We start from the raw sequence: 13,518 nt of genomic DNA, 5'->3' as shown, positions 1-13,518 counted from the left end.
TTCGCATCTTCGCGCTTCGCCGTCGCATCTTCTATATTCTTCATATTGTTCATGAATTATACTTGCATTGAGGATTTCCACAATACAAACTGCTTGGCATACTAGTTTATCACCCAGAATTAATGATGAAACCAAAATTATGAAAAGTTTACTCCACTATTAGGCATTAAAACCAAACTGAAGTTAGTAGGCACTGACATCAGCCATTACGCCAGTAGAGGTTAATGGCCAACAAGGGAAACCGTCAAAGAACTGAGAGTACTCGTACAGAAAATATTTTTTAACATTATCTTCGGCATACTTTAGTAAGTTTAGTTAATATCAAGATGATTAATGCTTCAATAGTTTGTATGAGCATTGGTAACTTTGGATACAATTAAGATCGTGTGATCAAAATCAAGAGGATATAAACCCCTAACATGGGCCCTAACCTCTTATCAACGCTTTTAGAACCATTCTTTTCTTATCATAATCGATCAGTGTTATCTATTAAAATTTACTACAGTCAGGTACTCTTCACAAATTTGCTCTGAAAGAAAGTATATTTGTGATCACAAAATAAAACTAACGCAGAATGATTTTTTTAAAAATCACTTTCCCCAAGAAATGTAAATAAGAAGTATATATTCACATTCCTACGTTACCTGCCCACTTAGTCTTTTTCCATTAAGATATATACATGTATCATTCTTCGATTGACAATTCATTCACCAATGAATATGGCTAATATCATTGCAACAATTATTCTTTCATGATTATTGTTGGTTAATTATCACGCAATATCCTCATTGTGTATAAATATTTCTTTATTTGCGTCATTTTCCGCCGTATGTCGACGAGAGAAGTAACGTAACTGTTAGCAATCAATTTGTGGCAATGTCAGAGTGTTTTGCGCGTACTTGCTACGGATATGAAAACTATATACAGCGATTTATTTACAAGTTCGGTGTTTATAACTTCAAAATCAGTTGAACAGAGTACAAAATTTAGTAATTTCAAAGTCATATCTTGGATACGAGGTAATCAATTTCTATTCATGTTTACGGGTGGGGCGGGGGGTCATTTTTTATGGGGGTCATTTTTCGTCATGTTTAACATGAAGAAAAAATAACCCCTGGATCTTTTTTCTTCAGAAAAATCCAATTATTCTTCAGCTAGGGGGTCATTATTCTACGTCAAAAAATGACCCCCGGTCATTATTCTACGGGGGTCATTATTCTTCATTACACCGGCCAAATTTCTCAGAACCACCCTCCGCTAAATTAGACAACTTTTACTGTACATACACTGTTTTTGGTTTTCTGTATCAGATTGCTTCGATTTACCGGTATCTCGTCTTTCTGTTGGTGACGTTTATCGTGGCATTACATTGTTCTATCTTCTTCAAAACAAACTGGATGCTTTCGACTAAACCTTGCACTTGCTTAAAACACAATATTGTGAAAAATGCCCAATGTTAACTTTACAAAACTTTTTTTTTCCACAATGAATGAAGCATTAAAATAATTGACTTTTACCTAATAATACCTAATACCTAACAAAGCATTTAATGAGGTATGGTTTTTTTTTCACTAGACAGTGATATATCTGTAATGAAATTAAGTTGATCTCTGAACGCTTTGCCAACATTAAAAGCACGAGAGAGAGAGAGAGAGAGAGAGAGAGAGAGAGAGAGAGAGATATCTGGGCACAGCATCAATAATTTAAATCATCATATATTTGTCTTAATTTGAAATTGTTTACATCGCATTATGCCTTAATATATATAATAGAAGGACAGCATTTAGATAATTCCTAATTCTTATCCTAGCTAACTTGTTAAAAAGTCATTTTTCGCCAAATACTGTGCACACTAAATATCACACGTTTACTGTAAAATGGTTATGTTATCCCCATAGTAGAAAATACACTTTGAAATAATTTTAGTTCTGATTCAGTAAAATCTTCAAAAATTTGTTTGAAAAGATCTAAGTTTAATTAATTATACATATCATAAAGAAAAACGATGTTTTATGATTTGTTATCAATAGTATTTCATAGGTTAAGGTAGACATTCTCGATCTGTAAGTTTTCTCAATTTTCAAATATTACACAATAAAACCATCTAAAAATTATAGATATATGAAGGTCTGCTTATTCTTAAAACGAGAGAAATTGTCTCTATAAAGGAGTATTTACCTATGACACAAATCTCTTATATACGTGACAATCTTACACTTGATAAATAGAATCTCATTGATCTTAAAATGTGTACCATATGATGGTTGTATTTTCATTTAAACATCATTGATGTAATTTAATTTAAAAAATTTTTCCTCAATTATTTTTACTCAAACTAATCACTTTCCTTGTGCTATTTCCGTAGATGATAATAATTTATATCACAGTTTAAATAACCGGAAAAGATTAACAAAAAATGTTAAATGCAAGCCATACTCACTTCCTTTCGAACAGCTTTTTTTAGTTTTACAAATATAATACCAAAATGTATATGTTTTCTGAACATACAGTAAGAGGTTTTTTTAATGTCCGGTTCATACTTGGGGTGTCTATACTATAGTGTTTAATCATGTCAATTACATTCAATAATCCCATTAAACATTTCAGGTAACTTACGCATTGTTGTTAGCAACAGTGTTGCCATATACATACATCGAACGGAAAAGCAGAAAATGTCGTGACCTCTCAGCAAGGCTAGTTAGAAATCAGAAATCTTTTAGCAATCCTTCAAAAAGGTACCGATAGAGCAAGAGCATTGGCTTACGCATGTGACCACGTCATTTGATCTAACGAGGCTTCTGCATCAATTGACCAGATACATTAAGATGTGATAATAATGTTTACTTTAGGGATAATGAATGCAAATACTAAATGGGGGGGGGGGGGGGGTACAGATATATGATAACCTTTTACGAACTAAACCAGATATAATTTACATGAATTAAAAAAAACGTGTTAAAACGATTTCCAAATAAACGTACCATTAAAAGACAAATTATGAATGCTTTTAGATAGACATTCAAAAGTTGTTATAATGCATCATTTTGAAATTAAAGAGACATTGTGATTTTTAATTATAATGAGAATATAATGAGAATATTTATTTGTTTTTTCTAGGACTCAATAAAAATTAGATTTTTAATACTAAGACAGATGATCCTGATGCGATCTGTTTAAACGATTAGTACCCAGGATGTTAATATTATTGCGAATATGGCATTTTAGTTACTAATGGTGATAATTTCAAAGTCATACTTACATAAGTGAACTTTATATACTATTAAAAATGATATTATTCCATGTAATAATCAAATTCACTAATTTCCCTATTTTAAATTTTAAACGGAAATTTTCCTCAAGTTCTTGTTAACAGCAATATTGCGACATGTTTTACCTAATGGATATCATGTATTTAATTCAGCATGAAAATAGCAAATACCGAACATCACTTTTCAGATTAATTAAGCCATTTAAATTCCCGTTTTGATCATAGTAGTGCAGTTTGAGTGTTTTATCTTCAGTCCGTGTTAGCATGGAAACATGAGTTATGACTGCACCCGTGTGTTTTATCAACGGTTATTATTTTTTTGGTATAAATTGTTTATATAACTTTGAAATCAAATACTTAATTTACATAGCATTGCACGTTTTCTTTTATTTCAAAAAATGTATGTTATACTTGTTTTTTATTTTACTAATCCAGTTTGGTTACTCCTAATTACTAAAGATACTAATTTTATATAGCATTATTGTTTTATTTGTTTTGTAAAATATTGTGATAATAAAAAAGAAGAAATTGTGCAGTAAAAATGGTTTTAACAATGTCTTTTTTTATCAAACCTGTCAATAGCCTTAAGATTTTAGAACATACTACAATATAATATCTTGCACTTCTTTCCGTTACATAAAATTATATTTTACTATTCTATTTTTGTTTCATATAAATTTTAGAAAACCTCAGCAATAGAAACACTACGGTTCTAAAGATAATGTAATGTAAAGATATATTACAGACCGGGAGGTTTGTCAATTTGCATAACATAATTTGACGCACAACCATTTTAGGTGTAAATTTATATTTTGCTACTGTATATGTTTATGTCTTTTTTTTATTTTAATTTTAAATTGTAACAAGGAATCTATGTCTCTTGTTTTTAAAAAAAAAACTGAACATCTACATGTATTATTATGTACATTGTTCTTATCTGACTTTATTGAACATATTATCATACTTGATTGCTCAATTTTAAATATGGACATAAATTAAAGCTGCATTGTTTGTTTGTCAATATTTTATTTAGTTGTGTGGAATCATGGTTGTCAACTATAGCAAGGTAAAAAGAAACCGTGATTAAATAAATTAAATGAGATATACGACAGAAAAACCCAAAATACCCGCAAGTATTATTTTCAAAAAATATATCAATTAAATTAAGTTTCTAATTTGATTATCGGATAGAGTTTATTTCCTCAATCTAACACAAATTGAAAGCACCAACTTCCTATACGCCAAGACTAAACTAAGATAAGTTATTTCATTATACATGTATATCATTTGGCATGCTTATTAAATTCAAATTATTTTCAAGTACTATTATAACACGTAGGTTTCGTTTTCTTATCATTATTATCACTCCATTGTGTTCAAAACGCAATCAACCTCAACTATATAGTATGCCTTAAAAAACTTAAAGCAATATGAGCTGTATTTTTTAGAATTTCATTTTGCTGTAAAAACCTGCTAGTATGCTAAATCTGCATGTAAAAACTTTTATTATAAATTAGGTTGGACAAATTATTAATTTTTAAGGAACATACAGCACATTTTTGTACAGGACGACAATAATTTAATTTCACTCGAATTAAGGCTCCTTATTGGCCCTTTTAACAAAAATTTGACGAAAAGAAATTCAAAAACCATGATATTTTTGTCATTTTAGTAGAAAGTAATATTTTCGTTAAAAAATAAATTTCATCATGAAAATTGCAGCTCATATTGCTTTGATATTAAAACAAAAGTGGCACATAATAATACCAATGTATGAATACACAACTCTATTGTTTCTGTAGTTTATTAATGCAAGCAATATCGAATATATTAACAGGTTATCAATTTCAGTTAATGATACCAATTTTATTTAATATTTGTTAATTGCTAGATTAAACTCATTTTTTAAAATTATTTTTCGGGGTCAAATTCTGGCAAAAATGTCATTGTTCAATTCACAACCAAACGTGTTTTCACATGTAATCTTGTTTTGTTTTTAGTCAATTTATTTGAAGGGGATTGAACAGAAACGTTTCACTCAGACTTGTCAAAAGGCAGCGTCCGGTACACTCGAAAATATACGATTTGATAAAAAGCAGCAGGTAGACTCCATTGTTTGCTAGAAATGTATAATGAAAGTTATAGTAATATCTAAATTTACCCTTCAATATAAATTTCTTATATCATTATTGCTATGTTCATAATTATCACTTGAAAATGCAATTGCATTATGAGCGATCTATGGAGGGATGCAATTTAGATTTTGTTTTGTCATTTAAATCACGGGATTTAAATCAATATCAATACTTTAATCAGTGAATACTTCCATAGTAACAACGCATGTCTTCATGATTGTACCGCACAACTCATGAATTTGAATGGCCTAAATTCTCAGACGTTATGGGTATTCAAAGAATACATATTTAGCGGGCCATCTATCGTAGACTTTTAATTTGTTATCATTCATGCTAATTTATTAAATTTTCATTTTCTGTGCAGATTTTTAAAAATATTATCTTTCTTTGCTTGATAAATTCGTTCTAGGAAGTTCATTGCAAAGATTATTTGTCCCTACTTTTTTTTTACTATCCGCAAAAAAAATTGGTGCCTTTCGTCATATAGAGACTCTTGTTATATTCTTTTATGAGACTCATTGTTTAAAATTAACATGGTTTTTATTATCTAAGTTTGCAAAACTGTATTGAGGAGAAAAGTAACGACAATAATTCCAGGTTAACTATATAGCGTAAATTAATTTTCTAATTTGTTAATCGGAAAGGACAAATTTCCTCAATTAAACGCAAATTGAAGCACCAACTTCCTGAATTCTTAGGCCAAACTTAGATAATTTATTATTTTTTTTTTCTATATCCTTTTGCATGACTATTAAAACAAATGATTTTCAAGTACTCACGTACGTTTCATTTTAATTTTCCTGATATTTCTATTTATATATATATATATTTTCATCCGATGACACTTAGCTCTTAAAAAATAATTTTCCTGTTATTATATCATTTCTTTAAAAAAAAAACAGAATATAAAAACGTACGATTATTTTCATGGGATTGAATATGTTTTCTTTTTTCATCACAATATTGATGTGTATTGCCAATATTTATTATTGTTTAGGTATGTACTGCTTGAATATGAAACAAAATATATTGTTTTTAAATGGTTAAAGTAACAACTGTATCATTTGTAAAAAAAAAACATAGAATCATTAGATGAATGAGGGTGGGTAATGTTTTGTAATGTTTTGATAAAGCAGTATTACATTAAAGAAAATATAGTGTTTCACAATTGGTGTTTTGGTTAAGGAAGAGCAACGAATTATATTTGTTTTATAAATAAATGTATGCTATCTTTATAAGAATGTGTAATGAAATGTATTTGCCGTATACTATACTTACTTAGCGAAAAATCCCACTGTTTTCAAATGTTTTAAATAGTCAAATTATAACGTAATCATATTTGACATTATGAAATTTCATCAATAGTAAATATTATCTATATAGCTTGAAATAAATTATGTGAATGGTGTGTATGTGTGCAAATTTTATATCCGAACATATAGATCACAAATCATTTAAAACAATGGCTGAAAAAACCCCCACATGATAACACTTTCAAAACAATGTCTGCCAAATGTTAATAAGTGTTCAATTGTCCTTCATGTATTTTATTGTACTCCTAGTAAATATTTTTCTTTCGTTTTGTACAGAAAACCTTTCCAGAAGAAAAACAACAAATATATTACAGATTTCAACATATCAAGGCCACGAAGCAGCATTAGCTGATGATTGGAATTTAGATTTCAATGAACCTAATTGTTCGCGCACTAATACAAACCAGACACAAACTCGGCTTCAGGTAGACTTAGGGAAACCATATAGCTTAAATAATGTGCGAATCCATCGACGAGATGGTAGGTTCAATTTTTAACATACTAATTTATAACATTACTGCTGTATAAAAATTAATGTTATATTTTGTTTTCAAAATCAGTCTTAATGTCTTGTTAATTACAGTAAGGCACGTGACTCTGTTTTCTTATCTCTTTCTCTTTTTTACTTCAGTGATTTTTTAATCTTCTAGTAAAATGAGTGTATGTAATCTACTTGTAGAATGCGTATATGTAAGATAACATTAAAAGGACTTTTGATTTTTGCGTAAGAAATATTTATCAATTGAAATCAACAGTTTTAAAACATTGTAGTATATATGTCAAGTTCTACGGGACGGTACAGGAGAGGGCGGTTCTACCTTGATGTGTCGGAATTTTCAGCAACTACCTCAACAACAAAACAGAGAATACGCTGTTACACCGAAAATAGAGTGTACCAGGCATTGCCTATAAATATGATAAACATACCTTGTAAATACACAGCTAGATACGTCATTGTGGAGACAAAGTACAACGCTCCTGAAGAGGATTCTTTTTCAGAAAAGGGCCTTGAAATTTGTAAAATAGAGGTTTATGGTATGTGATTTTGAAACCTAAAATCTAATGGCATATAACTGTTTATATGGTTTTTTTTCTGTCATTACGTTCCTTTACTAAGCCGTTAATATGTTTTATTTCTGTCATTACAATTAATTCATTAAATAGGCAAATCAGTTTCATAAATTTAGTTTAAAGGTTAAGCTTTCTTTTGTCGTGATATTCCTGAATTTAATTGTTAGAAATTAAAGTTACTTACTTTTAACTTCTGCAGTAAACTTATTTTCAATTCTAATTTTTATATGGTCCCTTAAAAGTGTGTGGGGGGGGGGGGAACTCATCTTAATTTAATTTTTTGTATGTAAATTTAAGAAAAATCTTTACTGCCCCCCCCACCCCCCCGATGCTACGTGCCTGTAAATGCAAAGTTATGTTTTTACCTTGATCGTCTATTGTACAGGATGTGAAATTGGGAGATATGGTGACGACTGTAGACCGTGCCGCGGATGTCTGACGTGTGATGTTAGCAGTGGTTTCTGTAGTAAGTTTTAAAACTTATAAAGTGATCTTACTCAAAAAAATGATGAACACGAATTTAATCGACACCACTAATTAATGCAATATGTACACATAATGTTTAACTGACAATCATAATTGCTCCATTTTAGAAAGCTACTGTTTTAGGAATTATTTGTATATCAAATGTGGTTTGGCGTGGATTTGAGAACTATATAAACGTATTTCTTAAACAAAAGATGTTGGTATTGGTGAATTAAAAGGGGTTTTACTTGTAGCATTTGAAAACATAAAAACGTTTAAGTCCACCGTGAACAGTTCGCCTTTTATGTTTTCCATATGACTTTACATAATCTGTTTGCAAAAAAATGGCTAAATTATTGGTTTTTTAGTTTCTAATTGTGTGTTAATCGTAACTCATTACTTGAATACCGCAGCGAACAAAAATATTTTCACACGCAGTACTACGTTACACTTAAGCATTGGATGCTTATTTTTGGATATCGTCGGTCCTATGACACACCAAGCGGTGCAGACAAATTGAATACTGCGCGTGACCGAGGTATGATGATTTGTCTGCACCGTTTGGTATGTCATAGAACCGACAACATCCAAAAATAAGTATCCAATGATTATGTTTATATTTTTATTCTGATGTCTATTTATATGGAATATTGTTTACCGCCGCTTTAAAGCCATCATTTACGCGCTTAGTCAGGGATATAAAAGATACATGAAACTGCCATATTAACATGTTATTTAGTTAGTTCCACGACAAAAAAAAAAATAATTCCATAAAGTTTGTGGAGGAACTTTTTTTTTATTAAGTACTAGATATAATCTACTGATCGATTTTTAAAAGTACATATCAAATTAGTTACGTAAGATTGAAAGCTTCATTTAATCGAATAAAAATAAATATACTCAAAACAATTGGAAACGTTTGCATCTGTGCTATTGGTGCATAAATTTGCAAAGTGTATTCGTAGAAAATTGAACCTCGCAGATTTGCAATGCAAACACAAGGGAAAATATACAATGAATGTCAATTAAGTAAAATGAAGCTTAACATTTCGACCCAATTGAAACAGTTACATAACTGATCTAAATAAAATTTTAAGTATTTTATTTTAATTGATAGTAATCAAGTACAACAAAAGTGGCTCTATCCGTTGACTGTTTCGTAATTTCCGTTAATAATATCGCTGGTAATAACCATGTTGCCATACGTGAATATGATAATGAACAAGATAACACGTATATGATTGCATGTGTTTATTTGCAGATCAAGATTCGAGCTACCCAGTAATACAATTAAGTCTTTATTTTGGACTGGCATTCCTTTTCATGGTATATGTCTTGTTTTGTCGTATTAAACGGTATGTTACATTCTCAGATTTTCAAATAATTTGTTTAGGTGTTCCCTACTTTTGACCTTTAAAAGCCTTAAACTGTTGTTTTATATTAAGATATATATCATAAAATTTGTGATATTAGTAAACAACAGATAAACATTTCCAAAAAATAATAAAATAACTGTTACTGATGCACGTGATACATCTGACAAATTTAATTCAAAAAAGCAAAATTCGTTTTCAACACAATAAACCACGGTGTGTTTTTTATGCCTTATAAAATGATAACAATATCTTTGAATGCACATGGATGAAAGTAGCCATTATATCGAATGCACTCAGCTTACTCTTATTTAAACCTAGTATTACGAAATAGCAACCTATTTGTCATCACCAATTCATTTATTTGAATTCTTTCTTTTTGTTTTTACAAATATTGTATTAAATGTTGTCATATGTGTTACATATTAGTTGTGGCTTATAGTCACATGCATATACATCATGTTTTAAGCTTTATCGCCGTATATTGATTTATCTGATTTAAATTATTTAAAAAAAATATACAGTATTGATTTTTTTTAAATTTTTCTCATATTTTAGAGGAAACAAGTGCCTTTTCAAAAGAGAATATACACCAAAACATGACACTGCATTTAGTACATGTAACCCAGGCCAAACCAATGAAGTGACTACAACCCCTCTAACCCATGCTAACCTTAAACGATTCATTTGTAATAAGTTCAACTATAAACATTCAACCAAACTGGATATGCATATAGAGTTGCAGACGTACGTTATAAATTTCTTATGTTTTTAAACCTGTTCACAGTTTATATAAACATTTTTCAAGATATATTTGCACTTACATTTAAAATCAAACATTCGTTTATCGTATTTGTGTCCAACGTTGATATTAAAACTAATATGATGGTATCATCAAAATTAAGTCTAAGGCACAATAACAGTTTATTGTAAAAGCAAAAGCACTGTACACATGCTGTTTGTTTATTCATTTGAATACTTTTTTTCAAAGTATGTGTCTATATTGATTTACTTCCAATAAAAAAGATTGCTTTTATTCATGATAAATAGAAAAAAAAACAAAACAATCGTTTCTGGTTTATTTTAGATGCATAACGACTTTGCTCAAAAAAAGATTTTTAACTCAACAAGAATCAACTCAAGCTGAAACAAGTAGCCAGACATCAATTAATGAAAATAGCTCCAACTGTGATCGTGTATCTTATGAAAACGTGCCGGAAGTTGAATGTGTTGTTAATAACAGCAAGCCCCAAGTAACAATTGACAAGGAAGTAAATCTGTCGACGTAAGTTATTTTTTAAACTATTTTTATAGGTTTTTTTTTCAGGAAAACTACAAATTGCAGAAAAAATACACAACCCGCACAAGCGGTTTATACATATATTTTTTTTTTCGGCAATGATCGCTATTTTCATAACTCGCATGAATCATCAAAGAGAAATTGTATTGTTTACATTAACACCTTTTTTTCATCTAAATAGTAAATTGATTATGAAAAGTTTTTAAAATTCACTAAATCACTGTTAATGTACATAAGTACGTTTGTTTAAAAAAAAACAGCCAAATCGTCTCCTGTGAGACTTTAAGTCTGACATCATCATCAGTATTTCGTGCAGTCTGTGATTTTTTTTTAGGTCGCTGTAGGTTTTGACAAATCGATAAACAGCGCTTGTCAATATCAGTCCTGTCATTTTATTGTCAGTAGTTTCAGCCGCTGTTGATTTTAATAAATGGGGCTTGTTTATTTCAGTCTGGTTGTTTCTATAGAGCTATGACTTAACTAAGAAATTGAGGAAATGAAACTTGTTAGATGTAAATATTTTGTTGTAATGTAAAGAAAGACAACTCTTTTTTTCATTAGTTGTAGCATGGTTAATGACGTGTTGGTATTTCCACTGAAAATGTCATTGTCAGAGTTTAAAGCATGATTAACGTTCATAAGAATAAATGTGATAGGTTCAAAAAAAAAATAGCAGTGTTATTTCTAATGTTACAATGGTAATGGACAATTTTTGTGGGGGTTTTTTCAGATGTAAACAATGTTATTTTAAAAGAGGACTTACTTCAAAATCAGAAAAGACTAGTCGACTGTCAACTAATGAAACTCATTCTGATGGTAAATTTTACGAGGACCTGAGTAAAGACGATCCTGATTTGGCTGACTATGAAGAGCTAACAGTAACAGAAACTATCTTAGATTCAGAGATGTATGTATTGTTTACCTGAATTAAACGTTTGTATATTTACACAAATACAACATTTTGATATATATGAATTTCAAATTGAAACATACTATATTACAAGTAATATACTTGGTCAGTTTAGAATAAAATATTAGATTGTTTGCACCGTAAGAGTAAAGGATTGTGTGATTCTTTTTTAATTCATAACTATATTTGTCATATATTGCAATTTCATTTTGCATTGACATTTGCACTAGCAGTGGATTAGAAAATTCAATAAAAATAGTAATTTTTATACTGATACACAACGGTGCAATGTCTTTTGACATGTTTTATCGTTGGGAATAGTTTACTTGCACAAATTGTAATATAAACCCACTGTTATGTCATAAAAAAATGATACAAATTTATGTACTTAAACACATTTTCGTTTTCTCTCTAGATGCAAACAGTTTGTGTGTGAAAAAGAATATGCAACTCAACCTGCAAAAGAAACTAGCATCTTAAATGAGGAACGTGTTTCAAACTCTGATTTTTATTGTGATGTTCCAAGTTTAAATTGTTACGAAAATTTAGATGGAGATGACTGTTATGAGGAGGAACCTATTTACGAACTACCCGCACAACCTGAAGACAACATCAAAAGGAAATAGATTACTAGACCAAAGTCAAGGATTTGCTGAAACAGTATTAAAGAATGCCTGCATGCAAATGAACTCATGTTTTACCCCAGTTTATGTTAGATTTGTTGTTTCTATTGCGATATTTTCATGTTATTAGGTCCTTAAAATTGTTCCCATACATGAAAAAAAAATATTTTTTTTTTCTTAAATTACATATGTATATATCTAGAAAATTGTTTTTAATTACATGAAAACTGTACGATATTCCCACTTAAAACAGATTCAACCACCGAACATGGGGCGAAACAAAAGTGTTGAATATGTATTTAATAAAAAACATTTAAAAAATTTTCAACATGAACTTTAATAAATATCATACAAGTATCATGCATAGTATATGACGACACAGCGGGTATGGCATGTAAGTAATCCAGATAAAAAAAACCCCAACATTTCTCAAAAGTTGGGTCAAATTGAGAATGGAAAAAAATGAAATAATACCCCTCTCAAATAAAAACACAGGTGTACTTAATGTAAATTGCAACAGTTACATGTACTGCTTGTATATTTTTTTCTTTTAATAGTATTGCTCTTTAAATACATAGGAAGTGCAGGTTAATGTACATAAAATTGCCTTTTCTTTGATGATACAATATTGGAAACAAAGCTAACAAAATGCAATGAAATATTGTTATTATTTCTTGAACACAATTCTTAAACAATATATATGTACTGTAGTTTTTGTTAAAAAAATGTGTTAAGTACGTACATGTACACTGAACATATAAACTGACATGAATTCATAAGAGCATGTGTACGTAATATCAGTTTCGATCTCTCCTCTACTGCCACTGGGGTATATACATGTATACCGGTTGAGAAAGCTACGGTCGGTTTCTTTACGAGTCATTCTGGTTGAACGCAATTCATGATGCACGAACTACACATTGTAGTAAAATAACTGTAATAAAGAATAAAGAGAATGAAGGAAAATGCAATCAATAAAATATAAAATATATGTTTTCTTTGAAAGAATTTCTAAGGTATTATTTTGCACAGGTAGTGCTGTCTTACTTCGCAATCTTAG

The 13,518-nt window shown here is 29.8% G+C and overlaps 1 protein-coding gene across 1 annotated transcript; it reads left to right on the top strand.

The window, feature by feature from the left end:
• The first annotated feature begins 6,302 nt into the window (after positions 1–6,302).
• Positions 6,303–12,616, top strand: LOC128172138 (uncharacterized). Its single transcript, XM_052837905.1, has 9 exons — positions 6,303–6,400; positions 6,993–7,196; positions 7,488–7,751; positions 8,173–8,253; positions 9,514–9,607; positions 10,184–10,372; positions 10,713–10,910; positions 11,656–11,832; positions 12,251–12,616. The coding sequence occupies exons 1-9, from the start codon at positions 6,331–6,333 to the stop codon at positions 12,459–12,461; spliced, it is 1,488 nt and encodes a 495-aa protein (XP_052693865.1). The 5' UTR covers positions 6,303–6,330; the 3' UTR covers positions 12,462–12,616.
• The last annotated feature ends 902 nt before the right edge of the window (positions 12,617–13,518 follow it).

The sequence above is a fragment of the Crassostrea angulata genome, chromosome 2 (assembly GCF_025612915.1).
Source record: "Crassostrea angulata isolate pt1a10 chromosome 2, ASM2561291v2, whole genome shotgun sequence".
NCBI classification, from domain to species: domain Eukaryota; kingdom Metazoa; phylum Mollusca; class Bivalvia; order Ostreida; family Ostreidae; genus Magallana; species Magallana angulata.
This window is presented reverse-complemented; position numbering and strand designations above follow the sequence as displayed.

What these genes read in the sequence shown, in the direction of transcription:
- LOC128172138 (XM_052837905.1), top strand. Translation starts at nt 6,331, where the DNA reads ATGGGATTGAATATGTTTTCTTTTTTCATCACAATATTGATGTGTATT. An exon ending in TGTTAGCAGTGGTTTCTGTA is followed by an intron (nt 8,254 to 9,513) that starts GTAAGTTTTAAA and finishes GTTTATTTGCAG; the next exon opens with ATCAAGATTCGAGCTACCCA. An exon ending in AAGGAAGTAAATCTGTCGAC is followed by an intron (nt 10,911 to 11,655) that starts GTAAGTTATTTT and finishes GGGTTTTTTCAG; the next exon opens with ATGTAAACAATGTTATTTTA.